Genomic DNA, 27508 nt, shown 5'->3' with positions numbered 1-27508 from the left:
GCAGAGGTGGGTTGCAAAGGGACAAGACTGAAGGCAGGAAGACCAGTTAGGAAATAGTTACATAAACCCAAATAAGAAATGCCAGGGTACTTAAGATGGCCTTGGAAATGGGAAGGTGTGGATGCATTCCAAAGAGATTTAGGAAGTAGAGTCTACAGGACGTGGTGGTTGTTTGAATATGAAGGATGATGATGAGAAGAGGGAGGGGGTAAGGAGGATTCCTTATTTTGTGTCTTTGTGGATGGCATGTCGTTTGCTGAGGAAGAAGACAGTGAAGGAGGAACAAGGTTGGGAGGAAGGTGAGTTTAGAGTCTGTCAAGTTGGAAGCACCTGTGGGACATCCAGGTGGCGATGTCCAGTCGACAGTTCAGTGCTTGGGCCTGAACCTCAGGAGAGGCTGTATAGTTAGTCAACATTGGCATGTAACTGGTAATTAGTAATTGACCCACAGAGTGGGTGAGATAGTGTGTGGAGCGAGAAGAGCAGAGAGTTCCTACTAGGATAATGATGCTGAAGCAGAAGGACCATTCCCTAGATCCAGCTGTAGAGTTTGGTAGAACATAATCCAACCCTTGATTTACCTGCATCCTTTCCAAGAACTATTCTTCAAAGGTTTATGGAGTATCATATTATAAATGGAACCAGAAATCTGGGATGAGGAGGCCCCGAAAGTGGGGTGGGGGGAGTACAATAATAAATAAAAATAAGTGGCCTTCTCTGACATTTTTGTTTGATTTGGAGTCAGATTTAAACTTAACTATGACTCATTCTGTATTTTCCATACAAACATATATGGTGAATAAAATAGCATTACTAGTAGTATAATACAAGGAACTGCTACCACTAGGCCAACTCTGTGCATTATTCACACGGAAGAATGAAGGGATTAAAATCCAGTGGCAACATCAGTGAAGGCCTCAGCTTATCAATGGCCTCTTTAAAATGAACATGGTCCTTCTCTGATATGGGCAATTGAAATGTTCTGTATCTTATGTGAAGTGCTATAAAAATGAGGCTCAAAGCCATGCCCTCCCCACCTGCTACCCCTCAGCCTCTCTAAGTGGAAATTCTGAGCCACTTCTGTTTCAGTCATCATAACAACATGGGATTTAGGCTTAGTTGAATTCATTTTGTTTCTCTTTTGTTTTTAGAAAGTACTACCCGCGGTCTCTGCATGATGTGGCTTCTGAAGACTCAAGAACCACCCGCCTCACTAGCCTGCGATGGAGAGGGCAGAAGTGGAAATTCAAACACCACGGTTCCATTCTGTTACTAATTCTGTAGACATGTGCCTCCACCGCAGGGAGTAAGTCACACCAAGGGGGAAAGTTCTCAGGGGCCCCCAGACCACCAGCACCCTTGTCCCTCCCCCTGGAGAGAAAGCAGAACTATGGCATTTTATAGCTGCTGTTGGATCTTCTTGGCTTTTACCTGGTGTACTTCTGCCTATGGGCCTGACCAGCGAGCCCAGAAGAAAGGGGACATTATCCTCGGGGGGCTCTTTCCTATTCATTTTGGAGTAGCAGCCAAAGATCAAGATCTAAAGTCGAGGCCGGAGTCTGTGGAATGTATCAGGTAAGGTCAGGAGCCACCCTGGAGAGTCTTTTCTCCTGGTGGTTGGAGAAAAGCTGTACCAAACCTGAAATAATTTTTTCAAAGTTGGTTCTCTCTTTTCAAAAATGGTGACTGGTAACCATGCTGAAGCTTATTATTCCCCCCCCCTCATTTTTTTAAAAGAAATTTTTCCAAAAATAAAATGTCAAAGATACTGAATAGAAAAATCCATGGCCTGTTGGAGCCGTGCTTGGTCACTTGGTAACTCAGTCATCATTGTTCACCTGGAGGCTGTGTTACTTAATGGAAGACCAAGTACCTAGAAAGAAATTTATTGTAGGTTTTGCAAACCTGAGTAGTAAAATCTCCCAATGACCTTAAGTGCCCCAGTGGTCATAATACCTGAGTGTTGGCTGCCTCACTCTTATTTTTTTTAAGGATTTTAAAGCTGAAAGAAACTTCAGTGGCTGGCATGACCTGGGCGTCTTCAAAATGCAGCCCGTAGCATTTGGAATCACTCCCATTAGAATTCTTATAGGAAGCTGAAATCCCCCTGCTAACGCAGAATCCATCTACATAGATAGAGAAACACAGAATCCATCTTAACTCTCTCACTGGACTCTGTCTTCGGCCATTTGAAGACAGCTAACATGCCCCCTTGAATCATTTCTTTTCCAGACCAAATAGTTTTCTAAATAGTTGTTTCATGACATGATTTTCAGACCCTCACCATTCTGGATGCCCTCTCTCTGATGTTCCCTAATTTATCATGACTCTTAGAATATGGCGTCTAACACTAGGTACAATTCCTTCAAATAGTATCTGACTTCTGCGGAGTACAGAGGGCTGTATATCACCTGCCTTAATCTGGACATCAGAGACCATTACTGCACCTCAAGTCTTGACCCATCTTGTGAGAGAGAAGAGCACTTTCTCTTGAGATTTGCAACTTCCAGAAGGGATCCAGCACTTTCCCTTGGTCTTCCTGATACCTAGAAAATGAAAATGAAAACTAGAATCGTTCCAACAAAACTGGATTTCTGCTCGTGTTCTAATGAGGGCTCACAAATTAGATAACATTTTCACATTTTTTTATGAGTGCAGAAAAACTAAGTGTAGAATTTCACTGATGCTGTTTATATCCTTCACGTAACCCATGTGGACAAATATCCTTTTTGTTGTTCCCTTGCTGGACAGAGTCGTGCAGGTGCCACATACATACCTGAGATCAAGCAAGAGCTTGTTCTGAAATAATATATATATATATATATATATATATATATAAATTGTATTAAAGAAAGATAGGAAAATCAGTTTAGCAGTATAGATGTTTTAGGTAATGAAAAATTCAGTAATAGATCTTCATAACTTTGCAGGTTTAAAAAAATAAATAAATGAAGGAAACATGAAGAAAATGACTAAGAGAAAATGTCACATTAAAAGTTAGACCAGGACATTTAGGACCCTAACTGATACAGTGAAGTATAACAGCTTGTATTTCTTTCCCCCTGCCTTTGAGTTCAAGTCAGGAAACCCACGATACAAAGAGAGAAACTGCAGACTTGTTAGCTTTTCTTCTCTGGGTGCTGATACACTGATTCAGAACATTTATCAAGCTCTCACTATGTGCTGTGTCCTGGAAGAGTGAAAACTATGTCACTGACCCTGTTTCGCTTTGTTAATTTGCTTGATTTTTATTTAAAATAATGTTCTTTGAAAAGCAATGCATGCTTATTTTTTAAAATAGAAAGTATAAAGACAAAATCACACAATTTTAAAACTCATCATTCTACCACCCAGAAGTGACCACTGTTTGTGAATAGCCTTCCGATGCATAATATTTGTTTGCTTGTTTGTTTATGAAGATATCACTCATTTCCCTTTCCTCTTCTACCTCCAGGAATGTCAGTTTAAATTTGTGACTCTGCAAATCTGAAGTTATTTTTAGCTTCTTATGTATTCAAATCCTAATCTATTTATATTTTCCCTGGTCCTTTTTTTTTTAATATCTCTGTATTACTTTTACTAAAGTACCTCATATCAGTTATTTCAAATTCTTTGTTGGATAAGGCAGATACAAATGATTCATTCTATTACTAACCACAATCCTTGTTATTATTAGTCCCTAACTCTGTGTGAGGCACCATGCTGAGAATTGTGCATAATTATCTCATGCTCACGGCCACCCTCTGAAGTAGGTGTTATCCCCATTTTACAGAGAGGACTTTGAGTCTCAAAAAACACAACGTCATGAAACCAGAGTAATGGAACGAGGTTCAAACCAGCTTTGCCCAGTCTGTACTCTAAAGAAGTTGACCAGAAAGCCTCTTGCTTTCTTCCATTTCTTTCTTCCAGGTATAATTTCCGAGGATTTCGCTGGCTACAAGCTATGATATTTGCCATAGAGGAAATAAACAGCAGCCCAGCCCTTCTTCCCAACATGACCCTGGGATACAGGATATTCGACACTTGCAACACTGTTTCTAAAGCCCTGGAAGCCACCCTGAGTTTTGTGGCCCAGAACAAAATCGATTCTTTGAACCTTGATGAGTTCTGCAACTGCTCAGAGCACATCCCCTCTACTATCGCCGTGGTGGGAGCAACTGGCTCAGGCATCTCCACAGCGGTGGCAAACCTGCTGGGGCTCTTCTACATCCCCCAGGTACGCGTGCCATCTCAGATGGGGCAATGTGGGCAGGGGCCAGGAAAGCAGGCTGGGAGGATGCCACACCCAGTGTCCATACAGTTTGCTATTTTCCCTTCTCTGGCTTTACTTTGGCACAAAAGATCTTTTAATTATCTCTATCGTGACCACTGGGGATTTTTGAGACCCCAGAGTCAACAATGTCAACTGAGCCTTCACAATTCTTCCAAAATTTTTTTAAACATACCTTGTATAAAACTTTGTCTTTTATTCCAAAGGGTTCAGTTATTTATTTTCCACTCCATTCCATCAGTAAATGGCTGTTCTTCTGCCTTTACTAAAAGGAATGAGACCAAATGATGTAAATCCCACCTTTCAAACCCAAAATATCTGCCCCAAATCCTAGTCCCTTAAAAGTCTCTGCCTCTCTCTCCTCTGGTTGAAAGTTTAGCTCGGAGGAAAGCAGAGCATATTTTCTCACAAAATCGGAACTTAATCATTATCTTGCACATTCTAGAAATGGAAAATATTCTATTTCATTCAACAAATACTTGTAGAGTGTATATGAATAAGCAGTTTCCACCCTGCAGGAACTCAGCCTAGACAGGGAAATAGACGTCTACGTTTTCAGATACTAACAATTCACTGAAATAAGTGCTTTAATAAACATTTGTTCAAAGTTGCATATGTTTTTCACCAAAAAAAGACAGCAAACTCTAAATGCCATCTTATAACCTGATTTTTTTCCCATTAACACTATAGAGCAAACCTTTTTTTCATATTAATATTTATAGGGCTGTGACATCATTTTATAATAGTGAAAAACTGGAAAAAACCTAAATGTCCATGGGTGGGAGAATCAGCTCAATTGTGTTGCATCTCATATATCAATTTTTTAATTTAATTATATATCACACTTTAAATTATTTTCTTCAGTGTCTAGTATTTAAAATTTTTAAGACTACCTTTGATAAATTCACATTTCTATGCTGGGAGGTCTCTGTTTCCTTGGTGATAGCCATTATCCCTTTCTATACATGTGGCAACTGAGAAAGTCTTGTCATCATTTCCCGAATCCTTACTTCAGGGAATTAAAGGTGTTTCCCATGGGGAAACCCTGGCTCTATAATCTTTGTGCCAAAATGATCTGACAAAGCCCACAAGAGTAAATGTGTTGGGCAAGATGCAAATATGCATCTTTATATTTGGCATATTGCGTAGTAGTATTTTAGATACACAGTTAAAGCAGGTTGTCATAGCCAACAGACATAAGATGTAATTGCCACCAAGTAAATAAAGAACACGAAGGGGAGGGTTTTAATTCATTGTGGTTTGGATGAAATATAAGGTTAAGTTGAGCTTGAATTATAAAAGTGCTGAGAAGGCTATAATGATTATCAGTCAAACCAATGTACGTGTATCCGCAGCAGTGGTTCTCTGTCATGGCTGCCTGTTGGAATCACTTCAAGAGCTTTAAAAATACTGATGCCTGGGACTCACCCCCCAGAGATCCTGGTTTAACTGATATGAGATGCAGCCTGGGCGTCAGGAGTTCTGAAAGCTCCCTAGATGAGTCTAATGTGCAGCAGAGCTGGGAACCACGCCCTGTTGGGTGAAGGCAGAGGCCCCAGTTGAACTTCTTATGCCACTCACGCCACCTAGTGGATGGAACAAGCAGACCAGCTAGAACAAGTTGTGGTTAGAAGTTTTCTGAATCATTCATGAAACTCTCCCCTCTTACAATAAAAAAATTTTGTGTGTTTTTAAGGGGTTTTTTGGGGGGGGAGTGGGTAATGAATTGGTATTTATCCCCACTTTTATAGTTTTCCTTTTAAAAAGTGGACAAATATTATAAATGCATTCTTTAAGAGAAACATATCCATGGAGGATATGTTTATTTGTAATTTTTATATCTTTAAAACCCTTTTTGGCCCATTTTTCAAAAAAGTATCAAGAAGTAAGCAATACTGAATGAATTTACAAAAGGCCTGAGTAGACTTTTCATTTGCAAAAACCTGATCAAGAAGCCTGTTGTTTGGGTCTGCAAATAGAGCTCTCTAAAAACAATAACATCTCAACAATTACTTAATCTAACTACCTGCCTCATGAGGTGTCACAGTAGAGCAAGAAGGAGCTTATTTTAATAAAAGGAAAAAAATCACTTTCATATTATAACTCTCAAAATCAAAGCTCTTGTCAGAAAAATAATGCCTGCTCATTAGCAAAGTTGGACCAGGTCTTTCATGTATCAATGTCTTTTATGTTTTTGATGTAGAAACTATTCATTAATAAGAAGAAATATATAGAAAGAATTCATTTTAAAGCACTGAACATTGAAAACTAATTGTTTCAATCAGTGAAAAATATTAAAAAGGCATTCCCCCAAATTTCTTCAACATGGTATTCTTAAGAAGTTTTAAATCTCTCTAGAAAACTGGAGAACAAGAGATATTAAACGTTCTTTCATTACCAAGAAGAAATTCCATTCAGTGTAAAAAGGTTTTGTCCTTCATAGGGAACAAATGTATGGACACCAAGGGGGGAAAGTGGCGGGGGGTGGTAGTGGTGTGATGAATTGGGAGATTGGGATTGACATATATACACTAATATGTATAAAATGGATAACTAATAAGAACCTGCTGTATAAAAAAATGAATAAAATTCAACAAAAAAGAGTTGAAAGACAAGACTGCTAATGGCAAAAATGCTGAAAGAATGCAGGGATGAAATATGAATAAACCTCAAGTTAAATTAAAATAAAAATACTTTGTCCTTCAGAAGAAATGGTTCAATAACTTGGAACTTCCTAACTGGTGAGCCAAGACACACAGTGCTGCAGATAGGCTGAGATCTGACCCTCTCCAGGTCTGGGATGGTGGGTGGGGTCTAGGGTGGTCAGAACACACCCATCAGGGCTGGTCAGCCTCCTCCATTCACCCCACCTTCTATGTTTGCCACAACTTGAAAAGAAATTGGGAAGCTCTGCACTAACGAATGCTTTACATGATATTTGGATACTTCTTCAGGCAAGAATCTTTTACCACAAAAGGTAAGGCTTTCTACCCTTGGTGACCCACATCCATGCTCAAATATAGTACTGGCTATGTCCTAGAAAGTGGAAACACATCAAGGCAGCTTCTCCAGGGTTCCTTTTCAGCCTCTTTATGTTTTGGAGACCCACAACAAAAGCCTGTCAAGAGGCCTCGACCACCACTTGAAATTGCACAGAGGAAAGGGCTGCCGGTGGTGGTTGAACTCACTGAGAAGCCAGGAGAGGAAAGGATGTTTTTCTGACTATATTTAATGATGTACATCATCATGATTGTGATGAAGGGGAATTGAGCCTAATGAACCTAAATGGCTAATTGAGCCTAAATAATAAACAGTTCTTAGAAATGACTGCAATTGAGGGTACTTTTATCTAAAGTACTTCTGGCATGGAGGAGGTGGGGAGATAGGGGAGGGGAGAGAGGGAATAGCTGGAGACTGGAAGAGAGAAACTAGGCAGAATAAGAAAGGGGAACCCCAGAGGCTTCTCTAAAGAGCCTTAGGTTCATAACCCAAAGGGAACCTGATTCCTTCCAGAAGTCATGGACAAAGTGTTCATTATAGTAAAGGGGAAGCTAAAATGTTCAAATGAGAACCTGGACCCCACAGGCAGAAGATATGTACGTGGATATATTGTAGCCAATGAGGCAGCACGGAGGAAGTTAGGAGAAACTATGGAACAGTGCATAAAGGTTAAGTAGATCCTACTGTTGTTGGGTTGACTTTATGATCAGACCCATTTTTGAAGGTAGCATTGTGAAGGATCACCTGCTGGGAATTAGAATGCTCCTTGATAGACTGACAGATGCTTGAGTGCTCACACTGGAGAGGAATAGATTCTGGTTGTCTTCACGCCTTCATCCTGTCTGCAGTGACCAGCATTTGATATATTAGATCAGTGAATGTTCAAAAAGCCTCCTCCACACAGTCTGGAGGCTCGCCTGGCACCTCAATCACTCACTCATTCTGTGTTCTTTCCAGGTCAGCTATGCCTCTTCCAGCAGACTCCTCAGTAACAAAAATCAGTTCAAGTCCTTCCTCCGTACCATCCCCAATGATGAACACCAGGCCACCGCCATGGCTGACATCATCGAGTACTTCCGCTGGAACTGGGTGGGCACAATTGCAGCTGATGATGACTATGGTCGGCCAGGGATCGAGAAGTTCCGAGAGGAAGCTGAGGAGAGGGACATCTGCATCGACTTCAGCGAACTCATCTCCCAGTACTCTGATGAGGAAGAGATCCAGCAAGTGGTGGAGGTGATACAGAATTCCACAGCCAAAGTCATCGTCGTCTTCTCCAGTGGCCCAGACCTGGAACCCCTCATCAAGGAAATCGTCCGGCGAAATATCACGGGTAGGATCTGGCTGGCCAGCGAGGCCTGGGCCAGCTCTTCCTTGATCGCCATGCCTGAATACTTCCATGTGGTCGGAGGCACCATTGGATTCGCTTTGAAGGCTGGGCAGATCCCAGGTTTCCGGGAATTCCTGCAGAAAGTCCATCCCAGGAAGTCTGTCCACAACGGTTTTGCTAAGGAGTTTTGGGAAGAAACATTTAACTGCCACCTCCAAGAAGGTGCTAAAGGACCATTACCCATGGACACCTTCCTGAGAGGTCACGAAGAAGGTGGTGGTAGGATAAGCAACAGCTCCACCGCCTTCCGACCTCTCTGTACAGGGGATGAGAACATCAGTAGTGTCGAGACCCCTTACATGGATTATACACATTTACGGATATCCTACAATGTCTACTTAGCCGTCTACTCCATTGCTCATGCCCTGCAAGATATATACACCTGCATACCTGGGAGAGGGCTCTTCACCAACGGCTCCTGTGCAGATATCAAGAAGGTTGAAGCTTGGCAGGTACATCTTTCACTTAGATAGCAGTTCACTGTGTAATAAAGCAGAGTTAGACTGATCCAAGCAAGACAGATTAAAGTGGTTACCTCAAAAAGCCAATATCTAAATGAGGTCACTAGATGTAGCCTGGGATTCAACTTGCCTTTTCAAACATCTGAGCAACTGACTTCTGCAAAATTGATAGTAATTTAATTTGATTATCTGTTTGAACCCTTGAGCTCAACTATTCTTTAGTCTAGTGGTTCAAAATATCAGGAGTATGGTCCCTAAATGTTTTTAAATATCCTGGGACAGATTTAGTACTGAGTGGAGTGTTTTTATAGTGCTTAAATTAAATATATTGTTCCCTTGTACTTAACAAGTTATTTCTTGAGTACCTATTATATTCCATATACCAAGGGGCATAAAACCATAAAACTAGTGTCACTATGTTTAGCCACCACTTTTGCCATTATATTATTCAAAATATAATGTGCTGGACCCCCCCCATAAGTCAACTAAGCTTAGGACACAAGCAAATCAAGGGCACAGAAAAAACTCTTCTTAAAAGGATATTGGATATTTCAAAAAGAAGCACTGAAGTAGTTGTCATAGAAAATAATCAAAACTTAAGTGGATTGGGCTTCCCTGGTGGCGCAGTGGTTGAGAGTCTGCCTGCCGATGCAGGGGACATGGGTTCGTGCCCCAGTCCAGGAAGATCCCACGTGCCGCGGAGCAGCTGGGCCCGTGAGCCATGGCCACTGAGCCTGTGCGTCCGGAGCCTGTGCTCTGCAACGGGAGAGGCCACAACAGTGAGAGGCCCGTGTACCGCAAAAAAAAAAAAAAAAAAAATTAAGTGGAATCCCTACACTTTAGTTTAGACTTGTTTTGTATTCTTCAGTTATATGCAGGAGAGACATCATAATCTTTTTTATTTCATAGAGCTTCTGAAGATAAAAGTCTGGCCCAACTTATATCCCATGGAGCTGTTCATGTCTTGCATATGTACCTTGATTTTTCAATAAGACCGTGTTTTACGCTCCTTTTGTATTTTCCTCAGTCCCAGACTGAGCTATCAGAGAGTGCATGATGGGGGGTGGGGCGTGAGGGGAGGGTGTGAATCCCTGAATATGGGTTGAATGACTCAGCCTCCAGCTTCAGCTATGGCTCCCCCACTTACTGGCTACATCATCTCAGGAAAGACACTGCTCTGCTCAAGTCAGTCTCCTCATCGTTAAAATCACCCTAATACCCAGCCTACTTTCCAACCAAGTTTCTTTTGAAGAGGAAGTAAGATGATATATGTAAAAGCAATTTGTAAATTTTCAAACTCTTAAACAGGTGGTGATTATTTTAAGTAGGATTTCAATATGCCTCAAATTAATCAATCAACTGAGTAAAACATGATAATGAAACCAGCTTTGCATACAGAATCCAACCACCACAAACCTTGGGAAAAGATGCCAAGAAACAAAAGAACGTACATCCTATGTCAGTCACTTTAGAGATTCTCATGGGATGAGGAGTGACTGTCTAGGCTGGTAGAATGAGCCAAAAGGACCTACAAGTTCTTAGCCCTTCTCGTGCGTGGGACGTGTCACTCAGGCATCATCGTTGGCTAAAGTTTCTAATCTTTATGAGGGACTGAAAGTTTCCTTCCTCACATTGCACCCCACACACTGCCTGGCAAAAAAAAAGGAGCTCTAATGAAGGTCAAAGACCAAAAAGACTTCAGGAGCCATGATGCCATGGAGTGGAGTTTTAAGAAAGAGGAATAAAGGGACAGTCTTTTAGTAAATACTAGTGTCTTTCTCTCTTCCCTTCCATGTCTCCCTCCCCTTCTTCCTCTCCCTCTTGAAAAGCCTATGGGGGAAAAAAACCTAAAGAAAAATCCCAGGGTGGGATTGAAGGGAAAAGAGGCTTCCAGTAGGTAGTTTGACAGTTCTGCTCTCCAGGGACTCCTCTCCCAGACAAGGAAGTAAAATCCAGATGGCCAAGGTCAAAGCATGGGCACATGAGAAAAAAAGCCAAGAATTAGGCTATAGTCAAGGGTGGGACTCTCCGCTGCATGCAATAGAAAATTCAAACCAAAGTGACTTAAACAAAAGAAGGAACAGTATTAGCTCACAATACTGAAAAATCTCAGAAATACCGCAGGTACAACTAGATGCTCTCATCTTCATCTCTTTGTTCCTCTTCCTTGGGCTTAGCAGTTTCCAGCCTCTGTAGCAGCTTCAGGCTCATAAAATCCTTACTGCTAGGCTCTGCTTACTTCCCAGGATTTCTTGGAAAAGTCCCAGAAACCACGTCGATTAGACAGCCTAAGATCACAAGTCCATCCCTGAAGCTAGGAGTGGCATTCTCCCAAACTACTTAGACTGAGAGTAAGAGGGGGGTTGGATCCCCAAAGGGCAATCAGAATGCCCTTACCGAAAGGAGGAGGAAAGAGTAGCAAAGTGGCCAAAATAAAAAGTAGCCACTACACAGACACCTCAGCTGACCCTCGGACAGGTAAATTCGTGTCCTCCTGGCTCACATGCGGTCTGGCACAATTCATCCAGGAGAGGAGACAGATAGGAAAATAGGGTCAGAGCTCTGGGGAGGAGCAACATGTGGGCATTGCCCAAAGTGTCCTGTGTGCTTGCTGTAAGTCTCCTTTAAGCCTTAGGAACCCAGGCGGTTGGGTGGGCATTCTGGAATTTAAGCACTTGGTCATGTCTCTGTCTATCAGGAGATGGACCAACAATTCTTCACTCTCATTACTAACACCTCCATGGAAACCTATCACTCATACAATCTAATCCAAGTATCTCAGCCTGGAATTCCAGCCCCACCTTCTTTCAGTTCTCTTATAAGCCAATCTGCCTGGTACCTCCCCACAAGCACTTATTAGTTTTTGGCACAGTACTTTTACCTGAAGAGCTATCAAGTTTTGTCTCCTCTATCATTGTCCACCACGAACTTTTAACTCTTTTTCAAAATTCACTTTCTCCTGGAAGTCTTTTCAAATCATACTACCCACACACACTTGCTGACCATGCTTTCTTCCTCACTTTTGCCGTTTATGTATACCCAAGTTAATCTTCCACAGCTCTTCAGTTAACCAAAATAGATTCTTATCAACTAAACTTCTGATTAAATAAGGTCAATCACAATCTTCTTCTTTTGTTGATCTTTTCTCCCCCTAAAATTTATCAATCAAGTCATATGCCTTTAAAGTAACACCAACCAACAGGTAACTTAAGAGCACACAACACCCAATTCCCTCCTGACCTCCACAGAGACCCCAAGCCCTCCTCACACGGTTCCTCAGCTCTCTCTTCCCTCTGATTCCTCTGCAATACTCTGAGCTTCATACGAGCAGGAACTATGTCTGTATTGTTCAGCGCTGTGTCCAGAACACCTGACACCTGAATATGCGTAGAATAAGTGAATGAATGAATGAATGAGTAGCAATCTAGTTGATTTGACCTGACAACATGACATAGAGTCCTTTGCAGAGAATTATTCTACCCAATAACCCAGGCTTGAATCAAGTGACTCCGGCCAGGGTAGTCTAGACTCTGATTAGATGAGCCTGGGTCACATGCCTAATGATCAAATTTGAATGGAACATCATGTAAATAAGTAGGTAAGGAACCACCGGCTTCCTTCTCTCAGGACAATTGTGCACAAGGCATGCTTCCTACTTTCCCCCACCTTACACCAACCACTCACTAGTCAAAAAATAGGCATGCATGGGAATTTCCTGGTGGTCCAATGGTTAGGACTTGGTGCTTTCACTGCTGGGGCCCAGGTTCAATTCCTGGTTGGGGAACTATGATCCTACAAGCTGTGCAGCGTGACCCCCCTCCAAAACAAAGGCATGCATGGTGAAAGAACCATGGTGATAACAGAAGTCAAATGGAATTGATCTGACCAGGAAGTTTGGGGGAAGGGGACGAATTGAGGTGAGAGCCAGAGGAGATGGAGGGGAGATAAGAAAATACGACTGAGGTTAGAGAAAGCAATTGGTCCTGGGCTTCCCTACACATAGCACAGGAAGTGGCCAAGAAGCAATAGGCTCCTTATCTCTGTGAACTGTCCCTCATTATCTATGTGAATGGGGTGCTTCGTGCATTCCATCCCATTTTCCCTCTGTACTAAAAAGTGATACCCTATGTAAGCTCTGGAAATTCTAGTTTCTAGTCTTCGGCTTAATTCAATTGACCTTGAGAGTACATACCAAGAGGTGATTCCCATTTATGCTTATAATGAGCAATAATTTGACTTTAAAACCCTTTAGAGGAAATACCCTAAAAGGCCACAAGATGGAAATATTACCACATAATAGATAACACATGACCATCTAAGTGACGCGTGTTACGCGCATCTGTCCCTCTTTTAGTAGTCTTTCTCGGTGTTTGGTTTTCTTTTTGAGCCTGTCAGTCTCTGTCTGTATATTATATTCTATGTTTAAGTCTTTCTTTTAGCTTTTTTCTTTTCTCTTCCCCTTCATTTATTTTTTCTTTCTCCTCATATTTCTCCCCAAATAAAATAACTTAGAAGTGTATTATACAGAATTATAATCTCAAGTATCGACAAAATTGTGTATTTTCTTTTTTAATGGAACTATTAGTTCCTTCTTTGAAAATTCGCGAAAAAAAAAAAGGGAGTTCCTTGGCGGTCCAGTGGTTAGGACTCTGCACTTTCACTGCTGAGGGCCCAGGTTCAGTCCCTGGTTGGCGAACTAAGATCCCACAAGCCTCACAGTGCAGCCAAAAATAAAAAAATAAAAATAAATAAAATTCTAAAAGAAGAGTGTTTTCTCTGGAGGAAATATCTAAATTATTTTTTAGCTTATGTTGCTTTTTTGTGGTTCAGTGGTTATCAATTTAAAGATTCCCTATCATTGCTTTTAAGGGTGAAATTGTTCCCATCTCCACCTTCCCTGTTATGCAAGGTATGATGCAGAAAATTAGGTGCTCAAGTGCAAAACATGCAAGTCAACATGCCAAAAGAAATATTAAAGATGCCTAAAGAGATGACTTAAAGACATGACTTAGTAAACAGATAAGTGATTATTAATGGACAAGGTGCAAATTTTGACTAGAAAAATGCAACACTCGTGTGATCTTGCTTGCATACCTGCTGTGAGGATGAAACACTACAGTACTATGCAGGTTAGGATTTGAAGTAAGGAAGAAAGTAAAAGATATCATCTGAATAGGCCTTTAAGTATGAATCAGATGTGTGAAAGGGATCTATTCCTTGAAGGAAATATCAAATGCAAAGGCAATTCCCAACAACACAGGCAAATCACAAAAACATCATGCTGAGTGAAAAAATCTGGACTGAAAAAAAAAAGTACAGACAGTATTGTGCAATTTATATGATATTCTATCTCTAATGGTAGAAAGAAAACAAGCAGTGGCCTAGGGCTGCAAATGGGGTGAGGATTGACTTGAAAGGGACATTAGGGAACCTTTTGGGGTGACAGTAGTGGTGGTTACACAGGCAAATACATTTGCCAAGACTCAGAGCTACACTCTTAAAATGGGTGCATTTTATCCTATGTAAACTGTACCTCAATAAAACTGATTAAAAATGGAAAACAATGGAAAGCCCCCAGGGAAGGGGGCTTGCACGGGGATCTGAATGCCATTCAGTTTGGACCACTTTTCCTATTACTGCCTCTTGGGTTGCCCCAAGCATTATATATGTCTCTACCATCCCATTTTTAAAATATGTCTATCTTCTCAACCTAAATTTTATACTGTTCAACCTGTTGTAACTAGAGATAGGCAGCCTAGTAGATGGGCTATATAATCTAAGTATATAGTGTCATGGTTGAGAGTTTGGACTCTAGAGCCAGACCAACTGGATCCAAATCCCAGTTACTACCTAACGTAACAGCTTTATGGCCTTGAGCAGTCACTTAGTGTGCCTGGGCCTCACTTTCCTCACCTGAAGAATAGATATCTCTATCTGAAACTTATGAGGTTTTTATGAGGATGACATTAGTTAATATGCATACGGTGCTTAGGATACTGCCTATACATAATAAACTATTTTTTAAGTAATATTTTGGCCTTTTTTATAAAAAGAAAAGAAAGGAAGCCTCATCCCTCATGCAATTAGTCTGAATTACTTTATCATAGCTAATTGAATAATTCTGGTTCTCTCTATATTAAGAGACTTCCAGTCCCACATTTTAGGTGTTGGTTGCTCTCTTCATCCTTCATCTGGCATCCTCCTGTCACATTCTTATATGGAACAGTTGTGTTTGGGATTTACCCTTCTCCTCAAGCAACTCCCAGCTGTGACTCCAACACTATTACACTATGGTGATTCCAACTCTCTTTTCCCTCAAGAAAGTGGTGGAGGTTTTATAATCAGTTTATTCTATGTCTTGAATGCTTACTGAGAATTAAATTATGCCTATAACCGAAAACATGACATGCAAAATATAATATTTAGCTCGAGCCTTCTAAAAAGACCGCAAAGGAAATATTTCCTCAGAAAAACCCAAGATGCCTCTTTTTCCTTCGTGAAGAGAAAGTTATTTTATCCTATGAAAACTGTAATTTACTTAAGTGTGATAGGATGTATCTATCCTATCACACTTAAGTAAAATCTTCTAGCACATTTTAAAGCAAATTCTAGTATTTCCCTGTTTGCTTGTTTGCCTGCTTGTTTGTTTGAATCTAGAAGTTTGATTTTTCTTTTTAAATCAGAAACCAAGAACTTAGGTTACATTTATACCTCAAAAGGAGAAACTGTGTTGGCCCTTAACCCCATAGTATAATTGTAAGTATTCTGCTTTTTAATATATAGGTTTAAATTGCAACCAATTATATAAAAGCCTTAATTTTTATGGTCCTTCTTCCTATTTACTCTTTAACGAATTCAGATCTCACGTTGACCTTGTTTTTCTCATCTATCCTCAGACTGGTGAAAACCTCATTCTGGGCACCATTTGACAAACCTAACAGTGTTGATTTAATGTTTACTCTATTAACCAAAACCTTTAACACACATAGTTTGAGTAGCCATTAAAATTCAGGCCCTCTACAAATCATTAGGAATACAAAAAGGAATAAGAAAACATCTGCTTTAGAGGAGCTTGGTCTAATAAACTGTAGGTATAAATTTTCTAGCCACAAAGATTCCAGGGTGCTTTCTTTTCTGGATAAGATGTTTGCACTACTAACTCTTACCTTCTGCCTGTCCTTATCTCCTGTCCCATTTGTGGCTAGAGTTACCAGGTCTCATTAGTAAACTCTCAGCACCAAGTATCCTAGAGGTCACCTCGGTATCAAGGTCTCTACCTGCAGCTGAACGTCAGCTCCACCAATGAAGTCATATTTGTATACTTTAAATCCCTTTCTATACTTTCTTTTTTGGAACAGCTTTACTGAGATATAATTCATATACTATATACAGTTCACTCATTAAAGTGCACGATTCAATGGTTTTTAGTATATTCAGAGTTGTGCAGCCACAACCACAATCAATTTTAGGACATTTCGCCATATCAAAGCTGTCACTCCTTACCACCTCATTCCCCCAATTCTTTTTTTAATTTATTTTATTTTTTTAATTGAAGCATAGTTGCTGTACAATATTATTTAAGTTACATGTGTACAACACAGTGATTCACAATTTTTAAAGGTTATATTCCCATTTATAGTTATTATAAAATATTAACTATATTCCCTGTGCTGTACAATATGTCTTTGTAGCTTATTTTATAGCTAATAGTTGGTACCTCTAACTCCCCTACCCCTATACTGCCACTGCCCCCTTCCCTCTCCCCACTGGTAACCACTAGTTCTCTATATCTGTGAATCTGTTTCTTTTTGTTATATTCACTAGTTTGTTGTATATTTTAGATTCCACATATAAGTGATATCATAAGTGTTTGTCTTTCTCTGTCTGACATATTTCACTTAGCATAATGCCTTCCAAGTCCATCCACGTTGCTGCAAAGGGCAACATTTTGTTCTTTTATGGCTGTGTAGTATTCCATTGTGTGTGTATACTATATCTTCTTTATCCATTCATCTGTTTTTTTATTAATTTTTGCTGGAGTATAGTTGCTTTACAATGTTGTCTTAGTTTCTACTATACAGCAAAGTGAACCAGCTATACGTATACATATATCCCCTCTTTTTTTTGATTTCCTTCCCATTTAGGTCACCACAGAACACCAAGTAGAGTTCCCTGTACTATACAGTAGGTTCTCATTAGTTACCTATTTTATACATAGTAGTGTATATATGTCAATCCCAATCTCCCAGTTCATCCCATCCCCCCTTTCCCCCTTGGTATCCATATGTTTGTTCTCTACGTCTGTGTCTCTATTTCTGCTTTGCAAATAAGATCATCTATACCATTTGTCTAGATTTCACATATAATGTGTTAATATACGATGTTTGTTTTTCTCTTTCTGACTTACTTCACTCTGTATGACAGTCTCTAGGTCCATCCACATCTCTACAAATGACCCAATTTCATTCCTTTTTATGGCTGAGTAATATTCCATTGTATATATGTACCACATCTTCTTTATCCATTCATCTGTCGATGGGCATTTAGGTTGCTTCCATATCCTGGCTATTGTAAATAGTGCTGCAATGAACATTGGGGTGCATGTGTCTTTTTGAATTATGGTTTTTTCTGGGTATATGCCCAATAGTGGGATTGCTGGGTCATATGGTAGTTCTATTTTTAGTTTTTTAAGGAACCTCCATACTGTTCTCCATAGTGGCTGTATTGATTTACATTCCCACCAACAGTGCAGGAGTGTACCCTTTTCTCCACACCCTCTCCAGCATTTATTGTTTGTAGATTTTTTGAAGATGGCCATTCTGACTGGTATGACCCAATTCTTAAATAACTACAAATCTACTTTCAGTATCTATATATTTGGACATTTCTGGACATTTCATATAAATGGAATCATAAAGTATGTGGTCTTTTGTGACTGGCTTCTGTCATTTAGCATGTTTTCAAGGCTCATCCGTGTTGCAGAATGTATCAGTACTTCATTTCTTTTTATGGCTGAATAGTGTCCCATTATATGACACATTTTGTTTATCCATTCATCCAATTGATGGGCTTTTAAGTTGTTTCCACTTTTTGGGTATTATGAATGATGCTGCTATGAACATTCATGTACAGTTGTTGTGTGGACTTATGTTTTCATTTTTCTTGGGTATATACATAAGAGTGGAATTGTTGGGTTGAGTGGAAACTCTATGTTTAACTTTTTGAGGAAGTGCCAGACTGTTTTCAGAAATGACTGCACCATTTTACATCTCCACCAGCAGTGTATGTCAGACTCCAGTTTCTCTACATTCTTATCAACACTTGCTATTACCTGATCCTATGCCTTTTGACATGAAATCTAGCCTCTTTGCCTTAACTGCTCTTTGCCTCTCAACTTTATTTTCCCTTGTTCTCTAGCACTTACATAAATTTTGAGAAGTTGGTCTCTTCACTGCCTCCATAATATTGATACTTGTTTTCCCATGTTGTGCCCACTGTCTTTAATACCTTTCTTCCCCTTGTCCTTTGCCACTACAAATTCCTACCATACCTCAAGCCTGTGTTGACCATTTCAGCCCTTTTTAATGTCCATCTCCCCTGAGTTTCTCTGTACTTAGAGTTGATACCCCATAAGTTAGGCATTAACTGTATTTTATCTTGCACTGTTGGCTCTATCATCCAAAGTCTTATATCTTATCACCCTAATCCATAGGTAAACTCCATGAGAACTTTATTACTATTACATCCTGTACTACTGCAGCCCAGTTCAGAACACACAGTGGATAACCTATAAATATTTGTTTGTTGATTGATTCTAACAGTATACAAATCTAACCTTGTATTTACAATGAGTTTTTTAATAGAAAAATTTTTAATGATTTTGATTGGTTCCATTTTCTTTCAAGGTAGGTTATGGTAGAAATCGCTAGCCTGTGCCAATAGCAATACAGAAGAATTATAGCCAGCGATGATCTTTGAGTCACTTTTCTGTCCAATCTAATGTGGAAGATGACCATTTAATTATGAAATGATCTTATGCCAGTTCCCCTTCCAATTCACCCACTGTTGTCTGGAGAGTTTCACTGCAGAGAAGCTGTAGACTGAGAAAAGGAGAGAGGGAGTTTGTTGCCTGGAGAATAAGAACCTAGGAATTGAAACCTGGATAGGAGGAAGAAAATTTACACTAACTACTCTAGCTTTACTGCTGCATATGCTTTTTAAAGTATTCTTCAAACAAGAATGATGCTTTTTAAAAATATATTTAATGAGGAACTATTACTAACAAATACCTGCCATCAACACTCTCAACAATTTATATTGGAGGCAGGAGGGTGAAGCAAAAAGCACATGTTTAAATCACAGCTGGAGAACTTTCTAGCTTATGACTTTCGCAAGTTTCATGCCTCAGTTTCCTCATCTATAAAATGAAGATACTAATAGTTCCTATCCATAGATTTGCTATGAGGATTAGATGAAATAGTGTGTGCAAAGCATTAGTACAATGTCTGGCACATAGGAAGTGTAAATAAGATGTAGTCCCCTACCTCTCCACTCTTCTCATCTTTTACACACATCAGGGCAAAGGCAGAGTTAGCATGACATGTGGAAAGGATATGGTGAGGATAAAACATCTGCACTAACAAGTAGTGGTAGTTACGTGGGACCAAAGTATGGAAGGCTTGGGAAGCTACGTAGAGAAGGTTGAAGCATATTTCATCTGAACCATGGTAGGTCCCCAGGAGGAAGTAGGAGGGGCATGGGTATGGAATGGAGAAGGGTGGATTGTTCATGTCAGAAAAGTTCCAGAGTAGGTGGGAAGAATGAGGTTCTGAGTACTACAAGAGAGGTCAGCCTTATAGAGAAGGAACGTGTGTTCCTCTAAGAGAAGGAGATGTATCAGGACAGGGATGTGTTAGGGTAGAGACAAAAGGATGTATCCCACTGCATAGGAGGAGATCATCCCAAGAGCAAGGGGACAAAGGGAGGAGAGTTGGAGGTATAAGAAAGGAGTATGTCAGCGGCACCACCTCTCTGAGGAATGTTTTTAAGGACTCAGTAAAAATGAAGGGAAAAAAGTAAGATTGATGACCACTGAGGAAGGCTTGGGAGAACATGGGTGGCATGAATCCTTGGTAGGATTCATTCTCCATCTTTTTTGAGGATGACTCAGCAGCTCTGGTTGCAGAACAGAAGAACCAGGCAGCAGGGAGTAAGGGGTCCCCTTTCCCCCACAGGCCTGGGACAAAAATCAGGGCAGCCAGCATCTGCCAGGGCAGCAGTGAGAGCACTAAAGGAGTAACCACACACAGCAGTACTCACACAGGCGCCCTGGGTGCTGTGCCCGTGCACACATGTGGCTGGCCACAGACTCTATCCCCAAGCTCATCCCAGGGCTGTTTATGAGCAAATTCAGGTGGCTCCTTTTCTTCATTTGATTTTCCTTACAATAAATGCTTACTTTAAAATAAAGTCAATACGGATATAAATTGTTTAAAAGCTGTGTCATCTCTGGAGTGGAGTGGAACATGAAAGGTGCCTCCCTTTGTCACACATGCGGATAATAGGTGCTGGGCCCAAAGGTTTCCCAGTGTCAGATCAGATGCTGTTTTCTTAGGCACCTTAAAAGTTATGCTAGGGGGACTTCCCTGGTGGCACAGTAGTTGAGAGTCCGCCTGCCGATGCAGGGGACACCGGTTCGTGCCCCGGTCCAGGAAGATCCCACATGCCGCGGAGTGGCTGGGCCCGTGAGCCATGGCCGCTGAGCCTGCGCATCCGGAGCCTGTGCTCCGCAACGGGAGAGGCCACAACAGTGAGAGGCCCGCGTACCGCAAAAAAAAAAAAAAAAAAAAAGTTATGCTAGGGAATTCCCTGGAGGTCCAGTGGTTAGGACTCTGCACTTCCACTGCAGGGGGCACAGGTTCGATCCGTGGTTGGGGAAGTAAGATCCCGCGTAGCGCGGCCAAAAAAAAAAAAAAGCTATGCTAAAAGGGAGAGGGACCTCTAAATGTACTCCTGGGGTACGCCAAACCATAGAACAGAAAGAAGTTCATACTAGAACCTGGAGATTCCTGCAGCCTCTCTGGCCCAGCCCTCTCATCCTGCAGGTGAGGAAACGCACTCAGAGCCAGAGAGTGAGAAAGCCCCATGAGTCGTGAGGTACAGTGGAAGTGAGCACTCCTACTCTCACAGTCTGGACTGTGTGTGCTTCACTCTCTCTTGGTGCCTCGATGGCCCCCTGGCCCTGGGCAGGTCCCGCATGAAAGATAAGCTGCAAAGTGCCCACTGCTCCCTCTTGACCAAAGTCAGGGGCACACAGGAAGCAGAGGCAGGAGCCTAGTGATGCTGCAGTGGAGCAGAGCCACTACAAACGCAGGCTTGGCACCACTTGCTAGCTGTGTGACCCTGGACTAGATACTTCTATTTTCTGTGCCTCGGTCTCTCCATCAATAAAGTGGGGGTAATTGTGAAGATTAGATAACGAATATAAAGTATTTAGCATTGTGCCTCAAAGGTAATAAAACGACTAGTAGGGTTTAGTAATTATTATCATTACTTTTTTTGTACAAGGGCTTTGTGACCCATAAAACCCTGTAAAAAGTAAAGGATTGGCCATGATTATTACAAGAGTGATGGCCAAGACTCCACTCACACCCTTGTTTCCTTCTTCCTTCCACTCTCTCTCTGTGATCTTTGGCAACAAGACACTTCTACAGAAGCAGTAGCATAGGGAAAGATGGTGCAGAGCGTAAGAGTACTTACTCTTTCCAAAGCCCATCTCAGAAGACACCAGGGATGGCTCTGGCTTACAAACCCTGCCCCCCTCCTGGACACCGCCAGGTGATGGTGCACCTGCAAAAGTCTTGATTTGGCCAGTGGCCATGGTGAGATATATTCCTTTTCCTTTCCTGACTTCAAGAAAGTGTTTCCTACCCCAGTTACAATTTGAGTATCAAATAAAGTTGAGTATCAAAGTTCATGGGTTACCAGGGCTGCCATTAACACATATAAGTACCTTAGTGTGAATTGCAAAAAGGCCTCTCTTCTTCAGGTCATGTTCCTTCCACTTTGTTTGAACAAGATAGTTTACTGTCCTGTGTAGCGCTCAACCTACATAACCATACATGGCAGCCTGTGGCTTCTATTCAGAATATTCATCTCTATTCTTTAGGTCCTGAAGCACCTACGGCACCTAAACTTTACCAACAATATGGGGGAGCAGGTAACTTTCGATGAATGTGGAGACCTGGCAGGGAACTATTCCATCATCAATTGGCACCTCTCCCCAGAGGATGGCTCCATAGTGTTTAAGGAAGTTGGATATTACAATGTCTATGCCAAGAAAGGAGAAAGGCTCTTCATCAATGAGGAGAAAATCCTGTGGAGTGGATTCTCAAGGGAGGTACGTGTTGTCCATCAGGATACCAGATGCCTCCACCACAGGCAGAAACTGTGCTGGGCTTTGGGAGGGCCTTGGACTTCACCACTGGACTTCCAGAATCATGAGTCCACTTCCCTCAACTCACTAACTGCATTGCCAGGGCTCCCTGTGAAATCCATGAGTGTTTAATGCACAGAAGAGAATCTTCAGAACCTGAGCCCCATACTTATTATATTGAAACAGTTTTATTCTTTACAAATCTGACTCCTTGGCTAATAATAGTTTCCTTGACTAAAACTTTCCCCAACCAGAGCAAAACATCACTCAAGGCAGGGCATGGACAATTCACACAGAGGTAGTTCCCTGTCATCCAGATAGCTCAGGACTGACGTATAAGTCAAAAGCACAATTTATTCTCCTGCTATGGGAGACCTGTAACAAATAGGAGGATGCTTGTGACCATGATCAGGACCCCCTTCCATGAGTATCACTGCATCTAGAAGCTTGATTAATAACCAGAAGCACATTACCCAATGAATATGCCCTTAAGGAAAAGATGCATAATATGCTGAAATAATAACTATTCCATGATGGTTGCGTCCTAGAATATAGTAGGCTGCTGAGGACCCGGATCCTCTGTAGAAACAGACCCTGGACCGGGCATCCTCTTTAACTCTCCCAAGAAACCTGGATGAGACCCACTACATTTCTCTTTGCATTTGCCTTTCTATTATTACCTTTGAGTGTCTTGAACCACTTTTTATAACATGACCAAAAATTCAACTTCATCTTTTTACCAAATGCTTCTTAGGTTGATGGGTTTCTGATGAAATACTACAACTTCACTGTTTCCCAATACATAGGATAAGTTACCCACAAGAAGCTCTCCTATAGATAGCTAATATCATCCACAGTGTGCAAGTCTTTTTTAGCTTCTACCTCAGAGGGTGGATTCTCAATTATAAACATGTCATAACCTTTTCCAGACAGAACTTTTGGGGTTCCAGAGGTTATATCCCTCTGTCCACTATTTATACTCTTGTCTAAATTATCACAAGTTTCAACTGACTGAAGTCTAAATTGATCAGCTATATTATCAAGTCTTCCCTGCTGTTGACTCATCCAGGTTATATTTTACCTCCATTCATGCACATAATTGATTGTCTCTAATTGGTGTAGATTGAACCATTTTTATTTTGTTTTTTTGAGGTTTTTGTCACTCGCAGCCTAACAGAAGCCAAGAGGGAAAGCTACTAAACTCATTTTATGAGGCTGATATAATCTTAACACCAGAAACAGACAATAACAGTACAAGAAAAGACAATTATAGGCCAATTTATAAACATAGATGTGCTCACATCCTAAATAAAATATCAACAAACTTGGACCACCAATGTATAAAATATATGATATATCGTGATCCAGTAGAGTTCGCAGTGAATCTACAGGAACATAATGATAGCCAAACATTCCAACATTGTAGTGTTTGTAGATGTAGTTTATCCTTTCCTTCCCTTTCCTTTCCTTCGAACCAGGGTCCTGAGAATCTTAGCAATCATCAGGTCTGATACTGCCATTTCTATTCCTCTTTCATTAGAAAATAGTGTCAATCATCTTCTGTTCAAGTGTTTTGAAATTCCTCGTTAAGCCAGTTATTTCTTTTTTGCTGGAAGCAATGATAATTATTTTATTGCTTTCCATGTGTTTAACTTTGTAAGACGTCTCCAGTTCAAGCAGTCGTGGGGACGGGGAAGGTCTTATTAAAGAGATATTTTGGAAATAGTATGAGCCCTACCACGTATCAAGCATTATTCAAGGCTTTGTAACTGGGGCTACAAAAATGAGGAAGACTTGCTCCCTACCTTCAAGATGCTTTTGCAAAGTATACTTCATTCTTATGATACATCTATTATCTCTGATACACATAGACTGTTAGGCAGTAAATACCTAATAAATTTCTAGAGTAAGTACTCAGTTACCTGGCATGATCAGAGAACGAGATAGAAGCAGGACTTCTGAAATGGTGAAGCTATGGTAAATTGGGCAAAACTGTCAAAAACAACCCTTTAAGAACCTAGAAATCAACCAATAGCATACATCAAAAGGTGAAGGATTTTTTTTTTAAGAAAAACTAATGAAACTCAGGTAAGAATAGTGGCAGTCTGGGCATTTTAGCCTGGGGCTGCTCTCCAGTTGTTTCTAATGTGGACAATCATATCATCTGCAGTTTTATTTAAAATAACAGATTTATTTAGCCTTTTCCAATATGTTTGCCCTTATTTTTCTTGTTTTATTCCACCAGCCAAGAACTCCAGTGCAATATATAATAATAGTGGTGATACTGAGCACCGTTGTTTTAAAGTAAATGCTTTTAATATTGTGTATTAGAATAGAATGATTTTTAAGAATTTTGGGGGCTTCCCTGGTGGCGCAGTGGTTGAGAGTCTGCCTGCCGATGCAGGGGACACGGGTTCGTGCCCCGGTCCGGGAGGATCCCACATGCCGCGGAGCGGCTGGGCCCGTGAGCCATGGCCGCTGAGCCTGTGCGTCCGAAGCCTAAGAATTTTGGGGGTCTTTTTCAAGATAAAGGTATTTCTTCCTACTCTCTTTCATTGTTTTTATCACTAGTTTGTGTTACATTTCATCAAATACTTTTCATCCATTGATGATCATATTTTTCTGTGTTAATTTATTATTGCAGTGAATGACACAGATTTTCTAATATTAAACTTGTTTGCATTCCTGGCATAAACTCAGCATGATCATGGTGTATTTTCTTTTTCATATCCTTTGAGTTTTAGTATTTTTCATCTATTTTCAAGTAGTAGAAAGTAGTTGTACTCTTTCCAGATCCTTTCAGACTCCTTACACTTTGCATGTATCTCCAGGACTTCTGTACATTTTTACTTCCAATAACCAGAACTTGATGCTGTTTTTCAGAAGACTGCCTGCAGGCTAATGAACCCATTTTGCTCACAGGCTCAGAGAGGCAAAGGAGAACCTCAGAAGAGCCTAGGAATTTACATTTCCCTTAACCTATGAGTGGTGTGGAAGTGTGAAAGCCCTCGCCCTTTTCTTCAGATCAGGACAGCTCTGGGGTATAACCTACAGTCCAGAGCTCCCGTGGGGGATCAGGCAGAAGTCTGAGGGACGTTGCTCGGGATCACACCCTTGCTTGTTCTCCTCCCTTCTATGTCCTACTTCCTCTAGTCTCTTCCTGGTTCCCTTGGGAGAACTTTCCTTATAAATCACTTGGACACAAATCCTCAACTCAGCTCTGCTTCTGAAGACAACTTAATAAGTGAGATGGGCCTGTAATATTTTTTTTTTTCTTTTTCATGCTGTCCTTGTCTTGTTTTGGAATCAGGGTTATTATACTGGCCTTACACGACTGAGTTGGAGGGTACTCCTTTTTAAAAAAAAATTATTTTCCTGATCTCTGATAGAGTTTGTACAAAATTAGGTTGCTCTATTCCTTGAGAGTTTAGTACTACTTGCCTGTGGTGAACACAGGATGACGGTCATCTCAGGTATGACTATGTGCTGAGGAGGAAGTAAGTGGAAAGGGGAGTGTATAGTTAGATGTAGGTTGCTGTCCCAGTCCTAGTTTTTGTCTTGGATGGTAGTCATTAAAAATGACTAACCAAAGTGGTTCAAACATGGACAAGTCATGATGGAAAGAAACAAGGATTATGATTAATCAAATTCTGTGCACATGAAGTCCACTACGGAAATAAATAAATTAAATTAAATCCATGTTATCTGAAGTTAATGTAGCTACTGAAGCTTTCTTTTGGTTAGTAATTACCTGATATATTTTTCTGATCCATTTACTTCCGACTCCTCCATGCCTGTCCTGCCTGCCTCACTGAGCTGTTGCAAGGATCTCAGAAATCACCCTATAAAGCCTGAAAGAAAATTGCAGGAATTGCAATTCGCTACAAAGTTCAAAGTCTCATTTTCAAATAAATTTCCCTTCGTCTCAGCATCTCCCCTTGTGACTCTCCCTCTCTGTGTAGGTCCATGTTCCTGTGTCTTTTAGTTTGTTTCAAACTTTTACTTCTATGGAAAGTAAACAGATGTCTCATTATGGGACTTGGAGACGATGGAAGGGAAGACTGTTTAAGGAGGATTTTGTCACGGTGTAGACTCCCAACAATTAATCTTTCTAGAATCCCACTGAGGTGTGTGTGTGTGCACGCACGCGCGCGTGTGTGTGTGTGTGTGCTCAAGCGCACGCGCGCGCGCCTGCACTTGCCCATAGGCATCCCTCCCTTTCATAGATAACAGGAACAAAGACCTCTGGACTTTCCTATGCCTGGATTGGGCCTGAGTCTGCCTCACTGGTCCTGGTGCCCAGCCCCTCCGTTTTACACATGTCAGTGGAGCTGCAAGACTGATCCTGCGGCTGCAGCCCCTCACTATTGTGATCTCTGTCCTCCAGGTGCCTTTCTCCAACTGCAGCCGAGACTGCCTAGCAGGGACCAGGAAAGGAATCATTGAGGGGGAACCCACCTGCTGCTTTGAGTGCGTGGAGTGTCCCGACGGGGAGTATAGTGATGAGACAGGTAAAGGAGCAGCCCCTCGTGGACACCATGCAGAGCTCAGTTCACTTTGGGGCCCTGGGATCAGCAAAGTACCTGGAAGGGCTGGGATGCGATGGTGCTTAGCATGGTTTCTCATTTAACAAGGTGTGTCTGAGCGTCACGCTGGGCTGGGCACTGAGGGGGTAAGAAGAGGAATGTTAGTCTCTGTAATACCATAAAAGCTTACAAACACACCTGTTACACATCTTTCTCTTACTTCAATACTGCTCTCCAATATTGTTTTCTTTTTCTTATAGCTCAATGATCCTGAATAGACAAAGTTCTGTCTGTTCCCGTCTCCAGAGTTAATAGGCCATGATAGATGGCCTGCTGAGTGATTGGCACCGTACTTACACTGTCTTACTTATGTTTTTCCTGTGCCTCAGTTTCTTCATCTATAAAGTAGGAATAATAATAAACCTA

General features: G+C 41.1%; 1 protein-coding gene and 1 long non-coding RNA gene across 3 annotated transcripts in view; one reads left to right on the top strand and one right to left on the bottom strand.

Annotated features, from left to right (window-relative positions):
- Nucleotides 1–1390: 1390 nt before the first annotated feature.
- The window catches only part of CASR (calcium sensing receptor), a 28502-nt gene continuing 2384 nt past the window's right edge, over nt 1391–27508 (top strand). The window contains exons 1-5 of one of the 2 annotated variants that reach the window (XM_019923332.3): nt 1391–1575; nt 3910–4216; nt 8228–9112; nt 22290–22520; nt 26944–27067. In XM_019923332.3, coding sequence (XP_019778891.1) covers nt 1391–1575; nt 3910–4216; nt 8228–9112; nt 22290–22520; nt 26944–27067 — 1732 coding nt within the window. Of the gene's footprint in view, nt 1576–3909; nt 4217–8227; nt 9113–22289; nt 22521–26913; nt 27068–27508 lie in introns of both variants that reach the window. The other variant, XM_019923331.3, reaches the window with a different exon arrangement.
- Nucleotides 1426–27216, bottom strand: LOC109547959 (uncharacterized). The gene is made up of 4 exons (XR_002173969.3): nt 27015–27216; nt 9051–9140; nt 4446–4535; nt 1426–2546 (listed from the first exon to the last, which is right to left on the bottom strand). It is a non-coding gene; the product is annotated as an uncharacterized lncRNA (long non-coding RNA).

Source organism: Tursiops truncatus, chromosome 4 (assembly GCF_011762595.2).
Source record: "Tursiops truncatus isolate mTurTru1 chromosome 4, mTurTru1.mat.Y, whole genome shotgun sequence".
NCBI classification, from domain to species: Eukaryota; Metazoa; Chordata; class Mammalia; order Artiodactyla; family Delphinidae; genus Tursiops; species Tursiops truncatus.
This window is presented reverse-complemented; position numbering and strand designations above follow the sequence as displayed.